Raw genomic sequence first — 26689 nt, 5'->3', positions numbered from 1 at the left:
GTCTGAAAGGAAATCACCGTGCTCGCGAGACTTCCCCACATTTGCATTCACGTATGAGTTGCGTTCAGACTTCAGCGCATTTACGACGAGCGGGGTTGGTGCTGCGTAATTTATAGTACGTAACTCGCGTAAATGCGCTCAGACTGGGGGAATGTCGGCTCGTGAATGATCAGCAATTGAGGCGGCAGGGAGCGTCAACGCTATGGGTGAGAGTGCTTGATTTTTGGGCTCCCGTCTTTTCGATACGTCGCCCACACTGCTCGTAAAAATACCACGCTTAATGGTGTTCGCGTTAGATGTGAATAATTAGACCGACGTGTCATTTTAAAAGCTTGTGCAGTCGTCCGAGCAACCAACGCCCAGTCGTCCGCCTCCACTTAGAGGCTAGTTTAGCTTTAGCTTCATTTTTGGCTAACAGCTAGCGGGAGTGTCATTTCCTGTCGCTTGCTCTTGAGCAAACTCCTCCAAAGAAATCCAAGTTAACTGCAACACTATACTCGTTTTATGGTCACGTCGACAATTAAAGTTTTTTTATTTCAAGATTTCGCCGCTAAAGATGTCACGGAAATGTGATTTATTTGCTATTCCGTGGTCGCTTTTATGGATTTAAACAGTGTTCGATAATTGTTCCTGGTTGTGTGTGTGTGTGTCGCCACCTATGTGTTCTATTGTTGTAATTATCAATTGTATGAGTTGAAAATCACGACGCGCTATCTGAGGCCACTCCAAATCGCATCTGTGCTTCACAAAGAAGACCTTGGAGTCTGAATTAATTCACGCCACATTATTGTCGTACGTGTGTGTTTCTACTAATCCTGATAATAATTGTATTGCAATGGCCCTGCTGATTGTTCGAAACGAGGCAGCCTGGAGAATGGAACGTCAAGGTTTTAAGCAAGGAGAAGGCAGGCTGCTGCTGTTTTCTAATCTGGATTAAAGTGGATCTTGTCTCTCGGAGGGCATGTTTTGACTTTTAAAATCACTTGTCTCAGACTGTTGCAGTCTGAAGACGGCATTAAGTGTCCTGTAATTCATGATATAGTTACAGTGAATTTTCTTCATGACAATGTGTTTAGAATTGTGGGTTTGGTATATCCTCAGAGATACACATATATAATCTATATCTTGAAGAATATTAGTCATAAATCAAACAAAAATTACGAGACACGAATACCTGATGTAGAGTGGCAGCTTCAGTTACGAGGGACCTTATTTATATGTTTGTGTTCACAATCACACCTCGGGACAATTTAGAACATTCAATCAAACTACCATGCATGGTTTTTGGAATGTGGGAGGAAACAAGAGTACGCAGGCACGAGGAGAGCATGCAAACTTCACACAGCAAGTCCTGAGTTGGAATCGAACCCGACCTATGCACTGTGAGGCGAATGTGCTAACCCTTCGTCCATCGTGCTGCCCAATACAATACATCTTTATATAGTGCTTTCACCCTTCGTCCATCGTGCTGCCCAATACAATACATCTTTATATAGTGCTTTCACAACAGCTGGAATTGCTTCCAGATGAAATAATTAATCCAATTCCAATTTGATTTGGAAAAATTGCACTTCATGTACATGCTCTTGCAGGACTCAAAAACCAGAGCCGAACATTTAATCAAATTCAAATCGATATTGCAATGTAGTAGAATCGATGCCGTTTCAAATCGCAAAGTCTGCAGTTTGTGGAAAAAAAAACAAACTGCTTCATTGTAGTGGCTCTGTAGGCTTTATTTTGAATATATGTATTTTATTTATTGGCAGAGTGCCGAGATAAATTCCGCGCTTACAAAGTGCAATCCTAACTCCTTTCTGTGTTAAGCCCACACCGCAATTGTCCATGACTTCTGATTTCAAATTCACTTCACAGCAACACCTTCACTTACGAGTAATTCATTCCGGGACCATGCCTGAATCGCAAATCATCTTTGCTCATTGAATGAAATGTCAGTCTGTTCCAGCAACCACAAAGTATCGCCCACTGACAAGGTCAATCAAAATGCTGTGCGTGTACTCTTATTACAATGCTGCCTTCCTTGGTCACCACTTCCTCTTGCAGATGTGTCAGACACAGTTAGTTTTGGGGGGGAAATCATGTGGGTGTGTGATAGGAAAAATGCGTTTATTAATGACCATTCTGCCTAGCGCACGTGGGCGGCTGCAGGCCGAGAGGAGATGCTCTTCTTCCCGCCTCCAAGCCCGAGGCAAACTCATCAAATAAATAGGCTTTTTCTTCATCGCATAAAAGGGAACACGTGTTATGAAATACGTGTCGTGCACGTCAAATGTCTCCTGCTACTGCGAGAATTTAAAGCATAGCACGGCAGTTAAAAGTGAACGAAGTATGTTTGTCATGTGGTCTGATACTCATTTTGTGTATTTTTTTTCTCCCTTTATTCTCTATTTCCTTCGCGGTGCCGGAACGTTACCATCACACTGATCTGCGTATAACAGCTGTAAGTATTCCAAGTCATTGTTATGGGGCTCCTTTGCATTATGATTGGAGAGTGTGCTAATATGGACACCCGCAGCACTCAATCGAAATGTGTGTACTGTATATGATCAAAAATAAGGTCAGTGAATGTGAACTGGGGCTGAGCAATATTACATTGAAATATAATTTTGAAAAAAAAAAGATGTTTTGCACAAGACTCAGATTTCTGATTTTAAATGGAAATAACTTTTCCATTGAACTGGCTTTGTTAGGGACATTTGTAAAAAGAAAATGAGCATTTGAATGTTTCTAAATCGAATCAAGTTGTAGTACAAAAGTAAAAGTGTGTGTTTGTCAGAAAATGAGGAGCTAGTTGTCTGCTCTTCTCTACTTACTGAAGTAATGTCAGAGCGGAAACAAACTGATGTTATAGCCTTGCTAGTAATCTTCCTCTTTAGAGTGTCTGCAGTATTTCTTTCACCCGTTGTCTACATGTCAACTAAAGTACCTGGTTGCAAATGTCGATGACAAAACTGCATTTCAGTAATAGATTAACATTACTGTGACTTTGTCCCAAGAGTGATTGGGTGGCGCTATTGTTAATGTATTGGAAGTGTTCACCTCTTATAGCAGCCACTCTTTGTGAGCATGTTTTGCATATTCCTTCCTCTACCAAGCTGCGGTACCCGAAAAATTCCAAAAGATGTGACATTTTGGACATGGGGGAAAAGTTGTAGGGCTCACTGACTGCTCACACCAATAACGGGACGGCAGTGGTCGTGCCACATGATGCTTTAAAAAAAAAAGAACACCCCAAAAAAAAACTGGTGGTTGAAAAATTGCTGCGTTTTGAAATCCATTTTATAACATTTTGATATTTGTTGAAACCAGAAAGTAACCCATGCCTGTCCTACATCGAAGTGGCGCAACTCTTCATTTGGACTTGTATTTAAATCCAAGATCCAAGAACTGAATGATGAACTGTGACATAGCTGGGGTTCACTGTATTTCACACTAAATTCGGACTTTTCTACTTTAATGCTAAATATCGTGATGAATTGCTAACTGATTTCTCTTAACATTGGTTTGTCTTGCAGCAGCAGAAGAACCTAGAAGGATATGTCGGCTTTGCAAGCCTCCCCAACCAAGTGTATAGGAAGTCGGTCAAGAGGGGCTTTGAGTTCACCCTGATGGTCGTTGGTAAGAGCGCAAGCTGCCCGCCTTGTTGTTTTTTTTTTCCTCAGTAGACTCTTTGTGTCCCCAAAGGCGCTTGGCATTTCAATGTCTTCACTGTGGTTTGTTTTGTTGAGACAAGATTGTGTCACTTTGTGTGTGTGTAACCATATTTATACACTGAGGACAAGCCCCCTGCTTTGTCTTTGCCAAGAGAAAAAGCTGTGGAGGCGGCTCGGAATAATCTGCGACATCTTGCAGAAACACTGGTGGAAAAAAAATTGCAGAGATTCTTCCCTGGCTCATCAGTTTGGAGGGAAAATGTTTGCTCGGGTCAAAAGCATTTCCTGTGTAGAGAGCAAGTATTCGTAAAGGCACGTCTCTAAGAATAGTTAGTGCTGCATGCGCTGAACCTGTGCTCAAGACGCTGCTGGACACGGTCCAAGCGTGTTCAGTGAGCGCATCATCGACAAGAGATGAAGCCTTCAATTTCTTTTTATGTCTTTTTAGCAAAGCCTTTTTAGCATATTTTTTATCCCAAATCCCCAATATTTATTACAGGGTGGCATATTGCCCTAGTGGTTAGCATGTCTGCCTCACAACTTTGAGGTTCTGGGTTCCCCCCACCTCTCGCAAAAAAAAAAAAAAGACTACATTAAGGCAGAAACGTTTAATCCAAATAAAGTGTGGATGTGGATAACAATATGTTGGTATGATTAAGAATACCCCGTTGTGTTTGGAACCAATGTTCTCATTTTGGGCATGATTGCAGAATGTGAGCCAAAAAAAGTTTTCGAGGCCCATTTTTAGTGAACAAGCTTGTTTTCTTTTCGTTGCTACTTTCTCGCTCACACACCCACGGACAGACATGCACACACGCACAGAGTGTTGCGCTTGTCTTGGCTGTGCTTCACATGGAGCCCATATGGCCCCGCAGTGCAATACAGGACATCAACCAGGGAGGAGGTGTGAGTGGAGAAGAGAACGGTTCCAGTGTCCGTCATGGCTTCCTACTTTTTCGCCTTTGCAATGTTTTTTTTTTCCCCTCTCTGAGAAAAAAAAAACAAATTCTTCAACCCCTTTCTATTGAACGAGGCATTTTAGGGTCAATGTTCACGTGAGCTCATGATCCTTTGGACCGTGTCCATGCTGGAGCACCACGGCTTGACAAGGCTCCAAAGTAGCACAATGAGATGCTCTGTTGGTTGTCCAACAACCATTAACATGCACAGATGCTTGTGTTCTGCTTTGTTGCATTTTTCTATCTTCATGTTTTCACTGCAGAAGCTCTGAAAAAAAAAAACACAATGATGCATTGTAGGATGCGTCCCATAGTAATGCAGTATAACAATTCATAACATAATCCGATAATGATACACTAGTACCTTGATTTAATAGCGTGCCAATTCATGTTTCTTGAGTGACGAGCCCTCTCCGGTTGAATTTTTATTTACTGTATTTGTTTGTTTATTTTTAATTGGAGTATTGCGGCAGGTTCAGATACACAGAGCACTTGGGCAAGGAGAGCCACAGCTGCCGCTGCACTTTGTCATGTGTTGAGTGGCACTCGTGTCCCACTTGTGTGTCGTCCCATTTATATTTGCCAGAAAACGCAACCCAAAAAAGTGTCATTCATATGTCCGCTGCGCTTAAATCTCATGAGCTCTTCTGAAGTCTCGTGAGAGTTACAGAAGGGGAAAAAAATGCATGTTTTTTTTTTTTTTTTTTTTCTCCCCAAACCCTCCAAATTCCTCAAAAGACGCTGATTGTCATCTACACAATCCAGAAATAATGGGGAGGACAAAATTGGCGGAGAATCCCGGGAAAAAAAATCTTTAAAATATTGAAAAAGAGTTTGAAAAAAATCTGAATCTTAGAATGCGGGGGTTCGACTACATTGCACTACATTTCCACTCTTTCAGTTTTCCAATTCTTTACCTGTGCTGCTGTTCCTCCAGGTGAGTCGGGGTTGGGCAAATCGACGTTGATCAACTCTCTCTTCCTCACCGATTTGTACTCGCCGGAGTATCCCGGACCTTCTCATCGAATCAAGAAGACTGTCCAGGTATATTTAGTCAAGACATAAACTAGACTGCTTGTTGCAAACATGTTGCAACTGTATGTGGACGAAAGGCCATGTTGGATTACTCAAGGTTTTTTTTTTTTTTTTTTTTTGCGTTCAATTCAAAGAATTCTTAGGCTAAATATTTTTACCGTCAACCAGTTTCGATTGGCAAAGACGATAAGTATATTTCCACTTAGTCCTGCTCGGGTTCAATGTCAGCTGCTCATGACCTTGACATCTCAGTAATCACGCACATGCACACCTTTGTCTGTCTTGTTTGTGACGACGCCAATGTTTGAATGTTTTACCAGTTCTTCAACATAGTTAGCAGCATGAGGGCGACCTGTTCCAACATGTCGCCGGCTTCATACACGTGTGCGTGTGTGACGATAGCTGTCAGCAGTAATGATTTTACAGAGGGACCTTCAAAGTCCAGTGCAATTGCCTATCGAGATCAATTATACTGTTCCAGATTCCAAAACGCTTCTCAACCATACAGACAATGTTCACGTGCTAACACCCGAGGTTATCGATTCTAATATCCATACAGTAAAACAATTTAAGCTTGGCTTATTTTGCGGTCAGTGGACGACTTACCAAAATAAAACCAAAAGCAACACTTCAGAGTAATATCCGGTGGACTGTTTTGTTTCTCACATAAGACAGCCCATCCACATCCAAAGGTCTTTTTTCCATATAAAGCTTCTCAAGTACAGCTACGGCTGAGTATCAAGTTAATGGAAAACAAACGCTGTAGTATGTGACAGGAAACGTCTGTGGCTTTAAAAAGCCCCTGCCCTGGTGAGTGACGTGTGTGTCAGTGAGTACGTCGAGTTCCCGGGCGTTAGTTGTGGACATCAGGGCTTGCGTATAAATGTGCTTGTTAGATGTTTGTTATCGATGACTGAAATGAGCTTTCTAGATGGGCTCTGATGGCTTTCATTATGAGAAGCTCGCTTCTCTTTCCTCTGTGGTGCTAAATTGATATTTTTTATTTCTGTATGGATTTATTTATTTACATTGAGTGACCCAATATGCAACCCGAAATGCTGAAAGTAACCTTTAGCCCCCCGCTCCATGTCAGGTGGAACAGTCCAAAGTGCTCATCAAGGAAGGCGGCGTGCAGCTGTTGCTCACAATCGTCGACACCCCCGGCTTTGGAGATGCCGTTGACAACAGCAACTGGTCAGGATTCACATGCTTGACACACTTGACAATGGCTTAATCCATCACAGGCCATAAGATCTCGCCACTACCCATAATTCACCTTGGCAGAGAATGTTTCTTTGATGCCGTTGCGTGTGTTTGTTTGCACAGCTGGCAGCCAATCATCGACCACATCGATAGCAAGTTCGAGGACTACCTGAACTCAGAATCGCGGGTAAACAGACGGCAGATGCCCGACAGCCGAATTCATTGCTGCCTCTACTTCATCGCTCCCTCGGGACACGGGTGAGTGGCTCAAACTCACGATGCTAGCACGAAAAGCTAAAGTAATGTTCTACATTACTCCACAAACCTTCAGAATATCAACATCAAATGCCCTTGTCCAGAAAAAAACAAATACTCAAAATGGAGCTCCGCCTGAAAGTTGCATCACACCAGTGGTTAACGGAAACAAACAGGAAGTGGAACACTGACCAAAATAAAACTCTTGAGTTTTTGTGTGATGGTCGTTTTATTGACTTCTGCTATGCTAAATTGGCTGTTTTATTTAGTGTCCTTTTTTTCCACCCTTCCACATTTAAAAAAAAAAAATCCCTGCTTCATCAGTCCTATAATACCCACAGGACTGGAAACAAAGAGGAAGTAAAGAACTTCATAAAATAAAAGCACTACTGACAATTTGTGATAACTTCCACATGAAAGACCTTATGTCCACAAAAATCTTCCCAGTTCTGTCTCAGTCTTAGAAAACCAATTGGAATTGGGGAAACAAACAAAAACAGAACCGACATGCATTTCAGGTGCACTGTTTTGGTTGAGTAGCTCGTCTGTCATGGGTTATCTTCATCAAAGGCCTTTAGTCCCAAAAAATCTTTTGCCTTTTTTGAGGTTTTGGTTGAGCTGCTAGCACAGGAAACCAACACAGCATCGCAGCCTCTATCTTCACTGACGTCATCACAGAACATCCACATCAAAGGCATTTTTGTCTGCTAAAAAGCAAAGACATAATTTAACAACGGTTGGAATTGAAGTTGTTGGTTTTATTAAGCCGGGACAGAGGGCCAAATTCTTACAAATAGCTCTGCTTAAAGAAATAAAATAAGTACCGGTAAATTCAACCCCAAAAGCAAATCATCAAAACTCTGGTGCAATGCATTTGCCTGCCTTTGGTGTTTGTTAGCATTGAGCTAAGCTGACTTTCCGAAGGCAAAACTTTGTGGTTGTTTTAAGTACACATCCACATTTCTTTGTTTTATTTTAAGTTTGACATTAAACTTAAATTGGAAGTGGTAATAAACAGCTGGAAGCCAGACTTTTTTTTTCTTTTCACAATTCGTCACGAGATGCCAAACTGCTGTTTCTTATGGAAATGGCTTGAGTTCACTCCCACAATCAAATGCTGTTTCACATTTACGCCCAGAAGTCAAAGCAAAAAAAAAAAATCGGTCCAAACCAACAAGGTCTTAATATACCCCCATGTGTTTTTTGTTTTTGTTTTTTTTGGAAGCGGGGAGGGGGGGGGGGCATTACACCTTTTGTATTGGATCTGTTTCGATCACAAGTATTAAAATCAAGGCCCAGGGGCCAGATCTGGCCCGCCGCATCATTTTATGTGGCCCACGAAAGCAAATCAAACATTTCAGCTTCTACGATGATATCTAAAATCTGTACCAAAATTTTAACTTCTTTTATGTAATCACTAAGTGAGATATTGTCAAACCCCTCATTACACTAACTTCAACAATCATCGAATGAACCATTATTCTTGACTTCATTATACGTTTTCACAGTCATGACGGCTCTCCGAGGGAAACGGTCACTACAATGTGGCCCGCGACGAAAATTAGTTTGATACCCCTGGTTTACATCATAGGTGTCGAGGGCCGTTTTCCATCTGGCCCTTTCGCAACACACCTGATTCAAATGATAAGCTCTGCAGAAGCCTGATATGGATCCTGTTCATTTGAATAAGGTGTGTTGCAACAGGGAGAGATGCAAAACATGCAGGACGGTGGCCCTCAAGGATGAGAGTTTGATACGTGTCGTTTCGATTTTGCCAGGGTAGCATAGCAAACAAAGATCTTCTCTCATCCTAGTGTGCCGGTTGTGCAGTGTGCTTTCTTACAACTGCCCTTTTCCTTCCCCTTCAGGCTGTCGCTCTAAATGATAATGTGAGACTGAGTCAGCTGTCTTTAAAAAAATGTATCATCACGGAGGAAGAATTGACAAAATGGCCAGCAGCTGATTAAGATCGTTTTTTTTTTTTTTTTTTTTTTTTTTTTTTTTTTAACTAACTGAATGCTTGGAATTGTATTTAATCTACATGCATGGTAGTTTGCCTGCAGTGTGGCGTGGGCACACGCTTATCAAGAGGCCTCTATCCTCGTTTACGAGACGCTGTGTTTGTGCAAGCTGTGTCCTCAGGCTGCACTCTCGCCTTAAAGCACGTCGAGACTCATGAGGTTATGCTACACTTTTTCGTTCTCTCTCTTTAGTTTTTTTTTTTTTTTAACTGACAATTTGGCTGTTAATCCTCCCCAAATTCTTTCCATATAGCTCAGCTACCGCACACGTGTTTTTAATAAAAAGGCTCGACATGAAGCCACAGATAAAAAGGCAAACTTGATACTTGGTGGCTTTGGAATTCTGCTGAATGTACGACAGAAAGAAGTCCCGGTACATAAAAAGTCCATCAGACCAAATAACTTAATACTCTAATAAAGTGAGAGCCTCTTATGAATTCAAGTGATAAGTGTGCCGCTCATGTGCATATTTGTGGTTTGTCTTTATTCGATTGAAATGTGTTGCAACTTGCACGAGGTTGTGCTTTCTGAAGGACTGCTATGTTGGAGATGGATGCCAGATGATGAGCCAATATTTAGGTCACATAGCATTTTAAAAAGCAACTCCAGGCAGTTTTTAATGTAGTAATATTTCCTATGTGCCCTCACTGGTTAAAAACTGTTTTTTTGAATATTATTGCGTCCTTGGAATTCGGCAGATTAATCAATTTTGCGTTAATCCTCCGTGCCAATTAAAATCTAAACAACAGTAAAATGATACCCAAGCATTCCGTGTGAGCCCGCCATGAATGTCGCAAGTTATTTATCCAGCTCGCAGACGGGCCAAGAATAACTCTGTTGCTTTTCTCATGACTGCGAGGTCACTCCGACATGCCGAACATCCGTCTGCTGTCACAGATGCTTTCGTACTTTGCGTTCTTTACTTCCAAGAATCCCCAAAGAGGGACTTAACATAAACTGAAGAGTATCTTTATTGTAAACTGGAACTGAAGAGTGTCTTTATTGTACACTGGTGCAGAAGGGCGAGAGGTTGCTTGTTTGCCATATTTCATGGGTTCATTTTGGAAAAGAAGAGAAAAAAAAACGGCTTGACTGAAAACATTGTTTCAAAAGACTTTTCCATACTGCTTATGCTTTGGATGCGCCCATGAGTTTATCAAACTGAACCTCAGAAGGTGAACACAGTCTGTTCCATCATGTTGGTTGACTTGCAAGTTTGTATTTATTTCAAAATATTTTTTGTTCCAGACTAAAACTGGCACCCTCATACAATGCTCATTCAAACACTGGAATTTATTTATTTATTTATTTATTTTGTCTCGCGACCATTTTTCTGCCAAACCAAAATGCTCTAAGCGCTGATATTTGAAGTTGGAATTTGGGATCTATGTTTGTCAGTAAGTTTAGACAATAAACCCCCCCCCTATCCGTATGGCTAATGTCCAGTTGTTTGTGTTTACGTGGCCACAGCTTGAAGCCCCTGGACATCGAGTTCATGAAGCGTCTGCATGAGAAAGTCAACGTCATCCCGCTGATCGCCAAAGCAGATACACTTACGCCAGAGGAATGCCAGCAGTTCAAGAAGCAGGTCAACAAATTCCTTTGCCTCTACCCCTCCCCCCCATAAAAAAAGGGCCCTTGGGCACCCTTGTCTTTTCTCGTCATGGGCATCCTAAAATGGCTTTCTCTCTTGCCTGCAGATCATGCGGGAGATTCAGGAGCACAAGATCAAGATCTACGAGTTCCCCGAGACAGATGATGAAGAGGAGAACCGTCTAGTGAAGAAGATCAAGGTGAAACTCCTGCTCATGCACTATTCACAAGGGTGACATTTTAGGATGACCTCAAAATGCACAACAACGTTCAGAGGTAAACTTAATTTGGTTTAAGTTCATCTTGAAATCTCACCCCAGAGCTCAATTTTCCCAATATTTTGTGAGGTGTGTGTGCGTGTGTGTGTATTGGGACATCAGCATGACTCACTTCATACTTAAAAAGATGTAAATGTTTCTAGGACAAGCTGCCGTTGGCTGTGGTGGGCAGCAACACCATCATCGAGGTGAACAGCAAGCGCGTGCGGGGACGACAGTACCCCTGGGGAGTCGCAGAAGGTTTGGATACATTTCAAGAAACTCAACATGCGTGCGCATAGCACTGTTGTCACGTCGAGAAAGAGTGACTAATGGGGAATTAAAGAGGAAGGATGACTGAGCATATAACGTGCATTATGTCTGACATTATTTTTCTTTGCCGAATTGTGGTGAGCAACCAGGATGACACGGTGGTCTTTTTAGTGTGACTTCATTTTGTTCTTGTTTTTTTAAAGCCATAGAACAAGTCAACCCCGAAAATCCTTTTGAGCTTCAATTAAGTCACAACATCATACTGTACAATGTGCATGTTGGTTGTTTATTTTCATGCTTAATTGGTGGCGGTACTCTTATTTGAATGCAAAAAAAAGGTATTTCCTTCAAATACAAAATATTTTCAAAATAACCTGGCTCGACCTCTGAGTTCATATATAATGGAACGCCTGTGCACTTTTGGGAATTTTTACTGACTTTGTTTCTCCTCCTAGTTGAGAACAGTGACCACTGCGACTTCACCATCCTTAGGGACATGCTCATCAGGTACTTCCCCATTACATTTAGATACCGTACATTCCAGACAACTGTGCTGATCTACTCTGCAAAACCGCTGAAAACAAAACGCTTGTTGCCCACGCAGGACTCACATGCAGGACTTGAAGGACGTGACAAACAACGTCCACTATGAGAACTACCGCAGCAGGAAGCTGGCCGCCGTCACCTACAACGGCGTGGAGAACAACAGGGCCAAGGGACAACTGTCCACCAAGTACGCTGCACACGAAACTTGGACAACATACACTTTTCACCAAAAATTAAGGATATACGGCTCTGCCGTCCAGTGTCAGGATGAGCTCTTAATGTACTATAACACTAAAGGTGAACCTAATTTGACCTCCAAACAATTGAATGTCCAACTGTACAGCATTTCAGTACTTTTTCAACAAGTTGATGTTCTCCTAGAGCAGGATTCCAAGGATGTCCACTTGCATGTCTTTTCTGTGACTCTTACAGTGTCTGTCTCTGTTGCAACCTGCGGATGACACTCGAAGTTCAGTGCCACTTAGCTTCGAGTATCACAGATCTTCAGAGATAGAGACTGGAAAAGTCACAGAAAGGCATGCCACCGACGTCCTTGGAAATTTTGCCATTTAGTTCCTTCTTAGGCAATATGTACCAAAACACTGATCAGTTGGACATTGAGAAGTCATTAAGTTCACCTGTGAAGGTTTTAGTGCCTTTTAGCTTCATCATGAAATTTGCCCCCAAAGCCCAATATCCATAACTTTTGGTGAGCGCAGTAGTGGGTTTATATGTCGAATGAGGTGTTTAACCAGACATAATATAAGGTTTGTAGTTTTAGCCCTCAGCGCTAACACGCTAAGCTTAAATCACAACTCTGCTAGCACGCACCTCACAAATGTGCAGCGCACCTTTTTTAGTGCATGAGCTCATCATTGCATGCTGTGTGTTTGTTTTGTGCCGTCTATTTTTTAGACTTGACGCAGCCGAAGGAATGTAAGTGGTCATTTCATTCCTGTTCCTCACATTTTTTTCCACACATTATCTCTTTCGTTCGTTCCTCTGTTGTTTCCTTTTGGCTCTTCCGCCTCATCCCTGCGTCTTCCCTCCAAGCAGCTGGTGGCTCCTGTTTCCAGGCTAACTGCCAAAGAATCACACAGCCTGTCAAACGGACAATTTAGCACCCGTGGCACTGATTGTAATCACTCTTCTGTCTTTTTGTGGGCTCTCTTAAGTAGAGCGATGTTGCAATCTCAGCGAGGCACACACATTTGAATGTATTTATTTTTTTCCCCAATGTCTTGTGATAAGGGCTGCGTGGTCGATATCCGTGAGGCAGTATGTAGGTTAAACCATGCCTATAATTTGTATTTGGACTCGACAAACCAAGTGTGACAATGCTTGACGACGAGGGTCCTTGTACCTGCCTCATTTGAAGAAAAAAAAATCTTTAAGACCAGAAATAAATCGGTACAATACCACATACGGGGAGGCCTTTTCCAAATAGAACCGGTAGAGTTAAATGACATAATACCCCTCAAACTTCACTGTCATAGTCATGATCACCTTCTGTGATGACATCACATGATCCAGGCTTCAGTGGTTTTGGAACAAACGGTGGAATTTGAGTCTCCATGGATCGGATGATGTGTGAGACGTGTGTGTACCCTGCTTAGAAAGGGCCTGCAATCCAGTCAGCATGTTTCCAGGTCCAACTGCCGATTCTTTTCTGTTCCACTGCTCTTTCCCTCTCGTCCGTGTGCATGAACACGAAAAAGAACCCTTGTGAAAAGCCCCGTTGATCATGGTGATAACCGTGACTGTGTGTATCCGTGCTCGCCTAGGAGTCCACTGGCCCAGATGGAGGAGGAGCGGCGGGAGCATGTGACCAAGATGAAGAAGATGGAGATGGAGATGGAGCAGGTGTTTGAGATGAAAGTCAAGGAGAAAGTGCAGAAGCTCAAGGACTCTGAGGCAGAGGTAACACACGCGTGCGCACACACACACACACACACACACACACACACACACACACACACACACACACACACACACACACACACTTATCATTGAACTGGTATGTGTGCACATGTTTGGACATGTGTCAGACCTTTTAGGGTTTTTTTTTTTTTTCTTGCTACATTTTCATGATAACTTGAGTGATTCTGATGAGAACACCAAAGGCACTTCATAGTGATACTGACAAATGAAGACCACGAATAAAAGAAACTCCAACCATTTGCCAAGAGAATGCAGACCTTGGTTCAAAAAGTTTCCCCAAGTGTGCATAAGTCTTTTGCGATGTGTAAATGGGCAAATTGACTCACTTGTGCTTTTGGTTTGTGCGCGCAGCTTCAGCGGCGCCACGAGCAGATGAAGAAGAACTTGGAGGCACAGCACAAGGAGCTGGAGGAGAAGCGGCGCGTGTTTGAGGAGGAGCGAGCCAACTGGGAGGCCCAGCAGCGCCTGGAGCAGCAGAAACTGGAGGCCTCCAGGTCAGAAACAGTGACGTGACATCACACGCGTTGAAGAAGACTCTTGCTCACATAGTTCTCACAAATCTCTGCTACCTTAATGCTAACCCATAATGTAAAATGCCATAGCCTTGCTAACAGAAATTAGCATACTCAACATATTAGGAAAATTCTAAACCTTCAAATAACTGCTTCTCAAACACACACGGGGCAGAAACACACAAACACAGCCAAAGTCAATACTCACATGTATTAAATTCCTGGAGCATAGTTTTTCTTTTTTTTTTTTTTTTTTTTAGATAAGAGTTGTCATTTGCATGATGTTTTGCTTTGAATTGCGAGCCAAACTTTGAGATGAGTGCTGTATTGTGGTAGTGAACGCAACTCCCTCCTCAAGGAGCAGCACTATGGCAGATAGTTAACAATCCCCCCCACACACACAAACAGTGGTGCAACACATGTAGACGGACAAAATAACAATACTCCCAGGCGTATATTCTTTCATTTCTATAAAGAATGACAAATCTTACTTACCGAGGAATTGAAGGGTATCCATGTACAGTTGGTATCATATTGCCCCCATGTGTCCAAGGCATGCAAACCAGAAGGAGCGGCAAAATGCCCATCAAAGCAAAAAAGTGGCAAAAATTAATTTGATTATATTTAATAACAAAATTAATCTTCTATGAAGCTAGTTTACATATTTTTAAAATATATGCATTATATTTGGGGAGTGGGCTAAACGGCAATTATAAAGAAACAAAAAAATTGCAATGAACTCAAATCACCCAGCCCTTCAATAGGCTATCATAAAAGGCACGCTTTTCAAATCGGTCTTGCAAGTACTTGAAAATGACTTGAAGTGGCCCTTGTCTTATGTGTACAACGGTTAGGAATGATGTTGACTGTGTTGTTTCTTTTCCAGAACTTTGGAGAAGAACAAAAAGAAAGGCAAGATCTTTTAAAGAGACAGTCGTCACGGACCAACCGGCGTCCGCTTAGTTCTCTTTGCCAACGTTTGCCGCTCAGGGCATCATCAGTGTGTGGCACTGACGAACCCTCCCACGCCCCACCTTCACTCCATCTTCCTCTTTCCCTTGTTCCTGTTCCTACACCTTGTTTGTTGCTGTGTGTATGTGTGTGCGTGTGCATGTGTGTGTGCGTGTGTGTCTGACAAATCCATTGAAAAACACCCCTTACACACACTCACACACAATCTCGGGACTCATCATCATTGAAGAATGTGTTTACCTTAACAACCATAAAACATCAAAGTAGAAAAAGGCCAAACCATTTGTTATTATTTTAATATTATTATTATTATTATTATTATTACTGGTGTTGTTCTTACTGTTGTAATGCTGGCCCGGCTTCTTCCTGCTGCTTTCCCTTTTCCTACCAAGCAAGATTGCTTTTTAATTTACATGTTTTTTTTGGGGGGGGGGGACGGTTGTACAATCACATTTGTTTACATGACACAAATAAGAATATATATATACACATTACAATAAGGCGGACGCTCTTCCATGTTTTGGTGCAGCGGGAAGATTTTTTTTTTTCTTTAATGTACCCACTGAAGCTGTTTAACCTTTCCCGATTGAAAAAAAGACTTTGGAAAAGAAAAAAAATATCCCACCTCCGGCCTTTTTATAGATTCACTTGGCTTAAGCTTATTTCCACAATGTAACTTTTTTTTTCTTATCCACACTTCTGTTTAGCCATTTAACCCAAGCATTGGACCACCATTTATATAATGTTGAAAGTATTATATTTCTCTTAAGTTTTATTTTTCTATATAAATCTATACCAAGCCAGCTGAATTAAGGCCTGCTTTTGTACGTGTAGAATACAAATACAAACTCCTCAGAGACGTGAGAGCTGCGTCCACTGTTTATAAAGTTTTATAAATCAACAGACACCACAAAATACGAGATTAAAAATATATAAACAAAAGCGAAAATATTCAGTCGTGCTGTGTTCAACTGCCAGTGGGAAATGAAGAGACAACACCATGTTTTTTTGTTTTTTTCTTTTGGCTATGTACTCCATCTCTTGTATTTTTAATGTTATTTTTCATTTGTATTGTACAAAGTCACTTAATAAACCTGTGATCAGATGGTTGACTCATGTGGCTTCATTGTGAAATGTCACATGCTTGGAGTAAGACATGAAAGGTTAGGGTCACGCCCCCCAAAAATACAAGAATTGTGTTGGGGTTTTTTTGTGTGTATGTTCTTTTCAATAAAATACTTGGAATCTAACATTTAAAGTCATATTTTTGGTGAACAAGTTTATTTTTTTTAGAAAAAAAACATGTCATATTTTCTTTTAAGTCACATTTTTTCAAAACAATGATAGTCATAATTTAACAAGTTCAGCCGTTACTTTCCTAGATATTTTTTAATTGGCTAAAAAAGTTGTCTTGGGATGAATCAGATTTTTTTTTCTCAGAGGAAATTTCAGTCATTTTTTTCTAGATGAAACGTGATCATATTAGTTGTTAAATTTTTTTGTATTAACGTCAAAGGGAAGTGTGCCTTTTTTTTTTTTGCTAATTAGTTTTTATACGTCACCCGACTAAACTCAGAAAACAAGTGAGCCGTGATTGGCTGTTACCTGAGCTCCGATGAAGTGTGATGTCATTTTCAGTCGACAGCAAGTGACAAAACGACAGCCACCGTGAGATGGAAAACGGGTAGGTATTCATATTGCACAAAACACTATTAATCAGAATGCCTTGTTTAGACTAGTGTGGGCTCATAAAACATATTTTAAAGAACACTTTTGACTTGACTCGCCCTTTAGGAGTTTTGCTGGGATTAATTTAGAAAACAACCCTGTGTACAATACAAAAAATAAAAAAACTGGTCAGAGCGACGTGACCACAAGGTGAGAGGACTAAGAAGTTACCCAGTTAGCCACATTTTTACTCGACAGACATGTTATCAGTGGGGATGTTAACCCGCAAACTCCCCCTTTACCAGAACAAACGTTTTATGTATTTTTTAAGAAGAAACAAAGTCATATTTATGAGAGGTAAAAAGTCAAAATATTACCAGCCTATGTTGTGATTTTATATCAATATGTTAAGGGTGTAATTATTTTAGGGAATAATCAGAATTTATGATTACTATTATAAAACGAAAAATTAATCTTTTTTCATTTTCAGTGTGGATCGAATACCGAAAGTACTGTCCTGTATAATTTCACGTGAATTCTGCAGGTCTTCAGATAGCCACTGGGGGCCGCAAGTGCGACTAATACAGTACAGTATATGCATTCAGAGAGACAGTATGATGACACAATTAACAAACCACATACTTAATCGTCTACGTATGGTGTATATTCATTAATAATATGGAGCCTAAAAGTGACTTTGAAAAACACGTTCAGTATTTTGTGGTTCCTGGTGTTGAATCATCTGTCGACAGGCAGGTTGAATGCACTTGGCCGCCCTCAGCTCCTTTTGCCCATCAGACCAACAAAGGTGTGAAATCTGTGTCCTGCCAATTGAAGACAATATACGAGCTACTCTGCGCATGCATTCTCATTTGCATTTTTATGTGTTGTGTTTCTCGTTTTACAAATGGCGTTAGGGAGAATTTTATATATATATATATATATATAAAACAGGTAACTTTTTTCTTACACACTTTAATCAGGTCTTTACTTACGTTTACGTGATGCCAGACTCCCTGCGGCTTCAGAGAAATGTATAATGAAAATCATGTTTCTAAAATGGTGCAGTTTTTATATATTCATTATATTTTGGGCTTACCAGACTTTTTGTTGTAAAATCGCTGAGTGGGTCGTGGTTTTCCAGACATTTTTGTCAAGATATCTTTAATAAAGTCTGACTTCTCATATGTAATCTATTTAAAAACAATAACAGCAACAAAACAAATAAATGCAAGGTGCAAATTTGATTTTGTCATTCTAAATATGAGGAAAATATGTATATTTCTTACCTGACTTGTCCACTTGTCTCCATCCAGACAGAAGATGTTAGTCAGCAATAGAAACGAAATGACTAGTTTGATCATCTCCATTGTAATCCACTTTATGGTGCAGTTCAGAGAGCTCTTGCTGCCTTCTATAGTTGCCAATGGATAGTGACCACAGCTATGCTGATGCTGAATATGATGAGGATAATTATAAAGATGCATCATGGGAGGGTGTTTACCCCACGCATAATTACACACATCTCTCTCAATTTTCTCTGCACCTTACTTCATTAAATCAGCAATTTCAGAGTCACTCAAGAGACGTTTATGAGTCGTGACAGCAGCTCAAGTCACTCACATCCAATTTATCTTCATCCTCGACAGCCTATATATGATACTGTAGTGGCCAAGGCCGATGTGTGTAGTAGACTACTGTCAAAAAAAAAAAAAAAAACATTCCCTTGTTGGATTGGATTCTGTATTATTTACATAAAATAATGCAAAACGATTATAGAATAAATGTAGCCTATTAAATATATATTTGTATAATTTATTAATGTAATATAAAAATAAAACGTAACCCATGCCCCTTTGTTTTTATCACTATTAGTGATGATACTGTACATTTGTAGAGTACACTGTACTCTACAAATGTACAGTATCTTCAAATGTGTCATTTTGATTCCATGTCCATTTGTTGGTGTAAATTTCAGTCGAGTGGTGTCACAAAATGTTAATCCTGAAAATAGGTGGATGGATTAGTTTCTTGAATCTTATTCCACAATGATTAAGCACAAAGCAACATATTATACAGGACATCTGTACAAGTGTATACTTAAACTTTTTCTACAAATACTGCTACTGGTCACTTTAAAATGGTGCAATGATTTTCTGCACTAACTGCACGACTGTTATAGGATTGTATTCTGCCACTGATCACTTCAGCTCTGCTTGATACTTTGGACTTTGACTCACAGCTGTCATTGGGTGGTACAACTGCACAACGGTACCCTTACATTACAGAATTGTCTTTCCATACTTATTTGTCATGTCCTTGTTTATGATGATACTAGTGTAGCCTGAACTACCGGAGACAAATTCCTTGTGTGTTCTACATAATTGTCCAATAAAGATGGTTCAGATTTGTATTTATTATTTATTTATTTTGCTTTAAGTCAATGTGCAGAGAAACATGTAGTTAAATGATATTGGATTTTCAACAAGCATCAGTGCGTTTTTTTTTAAGTGTTATAGTTTAGTAAAAGGTGTTAAATGAAATCTTGTTTTCTCAACCATATTGCATCAAATATTCATGGCATTAGAAAAAGTGTGTTTACTGTACACGCTTTTTGACCCACTTCGGCCGCCGTCTTCTCCATAAGCTCTGCCTCCAATAGACGATAAGCAGCCGCCGCCTAAACAGTAAATCCATAACTGGGCTAAAGAATAACCTTAAAACAAAAAATGCGCAAAATTTGTCGTTGGAGCCGAATTGATCCAAATTAGCACGGCGTGGGAAGAATGTTGGGTTCAACATCTCCTGTGCTCTTTTTACTGCTTGTAGCTATCGTGCACGTGACTTTCGCAACAAAAGCGATACCAAGGAGGCGGCTGAAGTTGACCGACAATGAGGCGAGCCGAGCGGGCTTGGAGCCCCGCGACAATTTGGTGGAGGAGAGACGCTCTGGATATTTGGAGCCGGGAGAACCGGCTGCCGCGTTCACGGTGCCGACTCTGAATGGGGAGTTTGTGTACCAGCCGGGAGGAGCGGGTTCGGCGGGGGTCTCGTTGGTCATCCACGCGTTTAGCAACAAGTCGGCTTTCGTTGAGTGTTTGTGGAGTTCCTCGTCGTCCTTGGCCAGTCTCGTCGAGGAGCTGCCGAGTAGCGCTCAGGTGCTCTTCCTCTCCCTGGACGACTCCGCGGCCACGGACGCGCTCTGGATGCGGGATAGGCTGCACTCCGTCGCCAAAAAGCACAAGTGACTCACTCACTACTCTACTTCACAAACAATAAACTAAAACAGTACACAGTGAATGGAAACCGAGCCGGCCCGCGAATAGTGAAAATCCGTGTGTAGTTGATGTCCGTAAAATGCATGTTGGGGGAAATTAAACCCATAAAAATCGTAAAACAATAAATGGTAAATGAGAAAATTGAAAAATCCCCATGAAACGGAACATAATACTGTATATAAACAAAATATATATATGGGGGCGGGGGTAGAATTCAGTGGATAGGTGCAGTTGCTGAATCAATCTGAAGAACAAATGAATTTACTGTTGTACATCCAAATAGGCAAAAAGACTACTTCAAGATGCGCTGTCAAATTTAAGTTAACCTCTGTGGGACAAAAAACATCTAAGTGCTATAGACTCAGCACTTGATTTAAGAAATTAAATCGCATATTAAGACATTTCAAGCTGACTTGACTTAACATTTTTGGATAATATTGAATTTTCTGTTTGTAATTCAATATTACCAGTAGTATAAATGGAACCTATATGTGTTACGCAGATAAATGATAACTAACTATTCAAATGGGTAGTATATATTTCATATGGTCAAGAAGGAGACTACCATTCCCACAGAGGGTCAAAAAGCATCTTGCAGAACTAAGTAAAACAATAAAATTTTAAATTTAAACCAATTCAATTGTAAAATATAAATATGTCCTTATTTTCTAAATTTTACAGATTAAATGCTTTAACAACAGTTATTTATTTGTGTGCATGTGTTTTATCAGTCGAGAGGAGGTTTTGTCCAGACTTCATGTGTCTCCAGTACCGGTGTTTGCTGTTGGAAACTGGATCGCCAGCGTCTTGTACTCCTGGGCATGTACGGGTCACAACTGTGGCCTGTCTCAGGCTGTGTTCACTTCCCAGGGTCAGTGGCTCTCACAAAAATCAAACAAAAAATGGACACAATCTCTCCCCCCACCCACCTATGCTATATTAAAGCAAATGACAATGACATTCACTTTTTTTTTTCCTAGCATTTCCTTCTGATACCGAACATTTTTCTTCCATGGATAATTTAAATATTTTATTGAAAGAAAAAAAATGTACTGTATTCCTCCTCTGGGGAAAATGTGTCTTAATCATTTTTGAAAAAGACTCTTAAACTTGCTCGTGCGTCAGAACGAAAGAAGGGTTTTGTTCACAATTGTTAATTGAAATTTTATGTATCAAATGTACAAGCCTACTTGGTACTTGATTATTAGCGAACGTTCAAGAGTGAATACTCATGTCTGTCTGAAAAAAAGTCTGTATCAAACATCCAGAGTAAAAACCCATGAAAAACGATTAGCCATAACTTGAGCTGCAAGCTTATTGCGATCTCAATTCCCGCAGGATGGGATGTGCCTGTTATCGTCAAGCGACTGGACGCAAGATATGACTGGCTAACAGGTAGCTGGGAAAAGACGAGGTACGAGCTGAAGGACACGGGAGACGGCTGTGAGCCGTGGCCCTCTCTCGGCGGTGCCGTAGCCTGGCTGTCAGAGGGAAACTGCTCTTTCTTCACCAAGGTCACTAAAGTCATGATAGCAGGCAGTCACTATGTTTGATTGTGAGTCAAGCAAAATAACACAAGAAGAAGTGATGTACTCTATACATCGGGGTGATTAATTTATTTTATTTTACCCCCAAAATTCTTTAGAAAATACTGATAAATGTTCAATATAATCTAAGAAAAACAAGGATGTTGGAGGTGGTTATTGTGGTTCAGTGGATTTTTTTTTTCTTTAAAAAAAAATGGTAATATTAGAAAATAATTTGACCATAAGGACATGTACATAATATATATTTCGCATCACATCTTCAAACTTAGAATCAATCAGTCGGGCTATTTAAAAGGTGAAAAGTGCTTGCTGTGCTGTTTGGTGACACTGTGTGTACTACGCTAAACGTGGACCAGAGGAAGTTAATGTATTCGTACTTTTGTCATAAGTTATTTCTGGGACCACTTTGGGTTTTTCTGTCATTAATAGAGGGGTAGCCACAATATTGTCCATGTGTGCATTATCATACAAGCGCTCTATAATTATTGAATATAATATCAACAAAACTTGTGAACATTTGAAGGAGAAAAAAAGAATGTGGTGTCGTAGATGCTCAATAGTCTCCATTGTGTCTGTGACAGAAAATGAGTGCCGTAATCTCGCCACAGGTCCGAAACATGGCCAAGTCGAACGCATCTGGCGTGTTGGTCTACGCCCTCGCAGGAAATGCCATCCAGGACATGAACTGCGTGGACACGGAGTGTCTCACGCCACTCGCCCTGCCCGCAGCCATGGTGCACAACCAGCCAGCCGTCACCCGCATGCTCAGGTTTCATCGCTGCACCAAAGCCTTAAAACCCAACACCATGGAGATGACATTTTCATGCCTTTGATAAAACCTTTGATAGCATCAATAGCAGATGCACGTGAAGGTTATTCAGAATAATGCTGATGACAAACATTACAAACACACTCGAACGACCCAAGTCCAACACCTCAAAAGTCGAACGAAAAGTACCCAAAAGTCATCGCAACTATCATTCCCATTCTAGCCATACATCAAAGTAGTAGTTTGTTTTTCCAAGAAAAAAAAGAAATCCCTAAATCAGGGTTTACTATATCTTGAGATTTAAAAAGTCATCGTTCAAGTAGAATTAAGTTGTATTTTTCTTGAAGCAGTGCTAATTTTATGCAGACAAATTACATACGATGGAATTTTTTGGTGTGTGTTGTGCGCTTATTTTATATTTATTATTATTGAAACAAGTCAAGAGCTCCTCGTTGTATATTCCAATATAAACATGTTTTTTTTGTTTTTTTTTTTTTTTTTTTTTTTTTTTTTGACAGATCAGGTTTGGCAGTGAGTGTTTCTTTCCAGACCACGCCGTCTCCCAACTTCTTCATCGGCATTGACCAACAGGGGGCGCTGGCCGAGCTCGGTTGGTTCCTCTACCCCTCCTTCAGCTTCCTCAACTGGCAGGCTCAGTGGTGAGTTAGGGCACTAGATGGGCCTGATAGCAATCCGAATTGACTCATTCCTGGTATGTTGTGTATGAATTGTTGCCACGTCAAAGAGAGGCGCGACCAGTAGAGGGTGCTGTGAACTCAGATTTGCTGGCTAAGCGGGTTGCAGGAGAAAGTGGAGCAATGAAAACAAAACAAATTTGACCCCAAAAAAGTGTTCATTTACAAAAGAATGGAAGCAATAGTATCATATAAACAAATATTTTTGTGTTCAGGTTTGACTTCTCCACAGCTCTGCAGCTGAAACTGGAATCTCCCGCAACCGTGGTCTCCGTCTTTGATAAAGTGCAAATGCAAGGGGACAAAGGGGCCGTGGCTGATGTCAATATGCCGCCAGGTGGCGCTATTTTGCCTTTTTAAATTGCTGACTGTGGTGCCTTGAGATTTATGACTCGTGTGTTTTCCAGATAGATCTGCTGTTGGGTTGATTTATTTTATTTTTTTAATTTGTGAGTGCGAACTGGTGAGAAGAGCGCAATATGGTGGCAGTGAACTCAGTGTCAGTGCGTTTTTGTGACATTGTTGTTAAAAGTCACCATTTTTGGGAAGCCACAGCTGCCAATGCTCATTTCTACATTAACTGAATGAAACACACATACAATCACACAAAAAACAAAATGAAAACACTCACCAGGTGATACTGTGGGGCCACAACTCACAAGTTACGAGCTTATCCGTAGAACAAATGAAAGTCGTAAGTCGAAGCAGCACTGTATGGTGACGATCGGCTCTGTCGTTTGTGTGTGAGCAGACTTGTCTACGTTTGACACGCTGATGTTGGATGCATCGTTCTCGTGTCCCGGCAGCAGAGACGCGTCGTGTCCTCAGTGGGATCACACGGTTCAACTCTTCGTGTGCTGCGATCGCCTCGGACCGTATTGCCACGTCGAGCTGGGACGCTGGATCACCGCTTTCCGAAGGTGGTGCCGCCCGACAGAAATATTCACACTTTTCTTGAGTGTTTTTACGTTACGCAGAGTATTTATCTTGGAAATGACAATTGGAAAAAAAGGTTAATTTTGTATAAAAAAAAATCGACAGTCCCTCATGTTGCTGTCATGCGTGTGATATGCAGAAGAATCGGCCGTTGGGAGACAGATGTGTCTCCGCTTCTTCCGGTGTTGGACGCCGGCGTTTGTCGCTTCACCATGAAGACGGCTCCGTGGGCCATGCCCTGGATGGTTTCCCTCAACCTGAGGTTTAGCGTCGCCAACGTGACAAGTAGGACTGGGCTTGTTGAAGCAGCATGTGGTCAAGACAACTTGCGATTTCGTAGTGAATGACAAAAACACAATTCTTGGTGTTCAATACTGTATCCAATTGATCTGTCAGGCGAAAAGCTCCGCCCTTTCCGAATGATGTCACTGTACAACGGCGGGACTTTCGACAAGACGTACAACCGGCGCTACCCGCCAATTAAGTTTCCTGTGCCCGCCTCTGCCAAAAAGGTATGATGCACTATCGACAAGATGGCGGACAGTTCTGACTACGTGCGGCCCCGCAGGTGGAGCTCTATGCCGTCATCACAGGGCACGGCAGCGACGAAAATGGATGCGGCGAGTTCTGCGTCACTTCGCACCACTTCCTGGTCAATGGCGTTCACAACAACACGCGATCCTTCGACTCTGCGGGTGAGTTGCACTATTGATGCATCCTCACGTCATTTTACTCGGTGCTTAGAAAATGAAAGCTAAGTATCTGAAATATAATGAAGTCATACATTTTATGAGGAGAATCATGTTGCAATATTAGGAGAAAAAGTAATATCAATAGAAGGTGCCATTTTATGACAGTAGTAATATTTTTATGAAAAACATTTTGAATAAAGTTTTATGAGATTAAATTATAACCGAAGAGAAGATAATTTTGCAAAGAAAATTTGGGGGTTGACTTCCCCTTTAAAATAAAGTAATTTTTCACAAATTCCTTTTTCAACCAAAAGTTATGATTATGTCACAAAAATGAAGGCATGTTTTTGTTATTTTGTAATGTAAAACATGTTAACCTTGTAAATTCGAAACATGAGAAGAGAAAGTATTTTACCCGTGAAAAAAAAATACAGAATTTTTGTATGCATTAATAAAGTTAAACTTTACGAGGAAAAATTTTTGGGAATTTATGAGGAATGTTGTCATTTTTAGAGCACAAAATCATGAATCAACATGAAAATGAGCGATTTTAAAGCAAAAAAGTCATTAAAATAACTGCGAGGATGAAGTGAAGTGCAAATATTGAGAGAAAAAATGTCAGCGTTTTCCAGAGTGAAAAAGCATAAATAATTTTAGGATCATGAAGTCATAATTTTCCCACAGAGGTCCTAACTTGAGAAAAACCTGATTGCGCTCACTGTGTGTTTGAGCAGGCTCAGCACTGGGCTGTACTGAGCACGTGAAGGAGGGCGCCGTGCCCAACGAGCACGGCACGTGGCTGTACGGCCGCGGGGGCTGGTGTGACGGGCTGCAGGTGGACCCCTGGAGGCTCGACGTCACCGCACAGGTACAAGTCATTCCTTAAGTACAGTGGACTCCCGCACTCGGCACCCACATATTCGCTTACAGTGGTACCTCTACTTACGAAATTAATTGGTTCTGGAAGAAATTTCTAAACTACATAATTTTGTAAGTCGTGACGTGTTTTCCATGTAAATGCCCTAATCTGGTCCAAGCCTCCCCAAAACTCAGACATAAATGTTTTCTAAAGCATAAAAATACATCCAAATATGTAACAAATACATGTTACAATTAGATTATTGCGCAATAAATGACAGTCATGCACAAAACATAATTAACTAAAAAAATACATAAAAAAATATGACATAGTATCATAACCTTTTTATTTGAAAAATGAAATAATTTCTGTCCAATAAATGTACTTGAATTGTACCTTATTTTTAATGGCTTTTAATGGCTTTTAATGGCAATTGCATTGCCATGGGTGGGAGACCCATGGCAATGCAATTTTTTGGGGGGGTTTATTTACAAGAAAATAATTATTTGCCGTCCTACCCACAGTGGCTTCTTGTATACATTTTACGGTCGAGTTTATGTAATTTATTTTCAATTGAAATGTTTTTGTGGATGTGTGTGCTGTTTGCAGTTGGATGTTAGCGGTCAGGCGTCCAACACGATTCAGTACTTTGGTCTGTTCAACGGCAAGGATCCGGATCCAACTCAGCAGCCAGGTTACATTGTCATGTCGTCTTTCCTCGTCTTTTACAAATGAATACCAAAAATTTCCTCAATCAAAATTAAATAATTAATTCATCTCATGGCCATAGTGACCGTAATATGTCATTATTGTTGTGTTTAATTAAAAAAAATTGTTCATAGTGAACCTATGTGTGCACATGGTATATGTCCATGATGAATTTAGTTTTAAATGTTTCAATTAAAAATGGCATGACAGTATCAAATTTAAAAAAGTAATTGCAATGTTTTCCATAGCATTATTTTTTTATGTTTTGTGTTAGTTCACAATTCAATTTGATGTCGTGC

At 40.8% G+C, this 26689-nt stretch overlaps 3 protein-coding genes across 5 annotated transcripts; 2 read left to right on the top strand and 1 right to left on the bottom strand.

Moving 5' to 3' along the window:
* Positions 1-101: 101 nt before the first annotated feature.
* Positions 102-16347, top strand: septin7b (septin 7b). Of its 3 annotated transcripts, none has more exons than XM_019878659.1 (15): positions 102-206; positions 2457-2458; positions 3534-3636; positions 5568-5674; positions 6759-6859; positions 6992-7126; positions 10615-10732; positions 10845-10937; positions 11159-11255; positions 11723-11774; positions 11872-12000; positions 12729-12749; positions 13598-13733; positions 14106-14248; positions 15153-16347. In XM_019878659.1, exons 1-15 carry the CDS (start codon positions 203-205, stop codon positions 15190-15192), a joined length of 1281 nt encoding a protein of 426 aa, XP_019734218.1. In that variant the 5' UTR covers positions 102-202; the 3' UTR covers positions 15193-16347. The 3 variants fall into 3 exon arrangements, with proteins under 3 accessions (XP_019734218.1, XP_019734219.1, XP_019734217.1); XM_019878660.1 differs by having other exon boundaries at positions 131-206; positions 3537-3636; XM_019878658.1 differs by having other exon boundaries at positions 188-206; positions 2442-2458.
* A 1044-nt stretch (positions 16348-17391) lies between these two features.
* LOC109521047 (protachykinin-like) lies at positions 17392-18647 on the bottom strand. Its single transcript, XM_019878661.1, has 4 exons — positions 18196-18647; positions 18006-18099; positions 17902-17928; positions 17392-17730 (listed from the first exon to the last, which is right to left on the bottom strand). Exons 1-4 carry the CDS (start codon positions 18394-18396, stop codon positions 17684-17686), a joined length of 369 nt encoding a protein of 122 aa, XP_019734220.1. The 5' UTR covers positions 18397-18647; the 3' UTR covers positions 17392-17683.
* Positions 18648-19434: 787 nt separating this feature from the next.
* Positions 19435-26481, top strand: LOC109521043 (uncharacterized). Its single transcript, XM_019878653.1, has 12 exons — positions 19435-20150; positions 20916-21055; positions 21523-21698; positions 22340-22500; positions 23019-23159; positions 23411-23532; positions 23947-24115; positions 24271-24416; positions 24528-24643; positions 24700-24826; positions 25558-25691; positions 26292-26481. Exons 1-12 carry the CDS (start codon positions 19693-19695, stop codon positions 26415-26417), a joined length of 2016 nt encoding a protein of 671 aa, XP_019734212.1. The 5' UTR covers positions 19435-19692; the 3' UTR covers positions 26418-26481.
* Positions 26482-26689: the final 208 nt, after the last annotated feature.

The sequence above is a fragment of the Hippocampus comes genome, unplaced genomic scaffold (genome assembly GCF_001891065.2).
Source record: "Hippocampus comes isolate QL1 unplaced genomic scaffold, H_comes_QL1_v1.1 scaffold315, whole genome shotgun sequence".
Classification (NCBI taxonomy): domain Eukaryota; kingdom Metazoa; phylum Chordata; class Actinopteri; order Syngnathiformes; family Syngnathidae; genus Hippocampus; species Hippocampus comes.
Note: the sequence above shows the minus strand (reverse complement) of the source record. Positions and strands in the feature narration are given on the sequence as shown.

Bases quoted from the DNA above. Each gene is read 5' to 3' on its own strand.
- septin7b (XM_019878658.1), top strand. The intron at 12,750-13,597 runs GTAAGTGGTCAT...GTGCTCGCCTAG, and splicing joins CTTGACGCAGCCGAAGGAAT to GAGTCCACTGGCCCAGATGG. The intron at 13,734-14,105 runs GTAACACACGCG...TTGTGCGCGCAG, and splicing joins TCAAGGACTCTGAGGCAGAG to CTTCAGCGGCGCCACGAGCA.
- LOC109521047 (XM_019878661.1), bottom strand. From the start codon at position 18,396: ATGATGCATCTTTATAATTATCCTCATCATATTCAGCATCAGCATAGC. The intron at 18,100-18,195 runs GTAAGAAATATA...GTTTTTAAATAG, and splicing joins GAGACAAGTGGACAAGTCAG to ATTACATATGAGAAGTCAGA. The intron at 17,731-17,901 runs GTAAGTAAAGAC...TTCAATTGGCAG, and splicing joins GAGTCTGGCATCACGTAAAC to GACACAGATTTCACACCTTT.
- LOC109521043 (XM_019878653.1), top strand. From the start codon at position 19,693: ATGTTGGGTTCAACATCTCCTGTGCTCTTTTTACTGCTTGTAGCTATC. The intron at 22,501-23,018 runs GTTTCATCGCTG...TTTTTTTGACAG, and splicing joins GCCGTCACCCGCATGCTCAG to ATCAGGTTTGGCAGTGAGTG. The intron at 23,533-23,946 runs GTGGCGCTATTT...GTGTGTGAGCAG, and splicing joins TGATGTCAATATGCCGCCAG to ACTTGTCTACGTTTGACACG.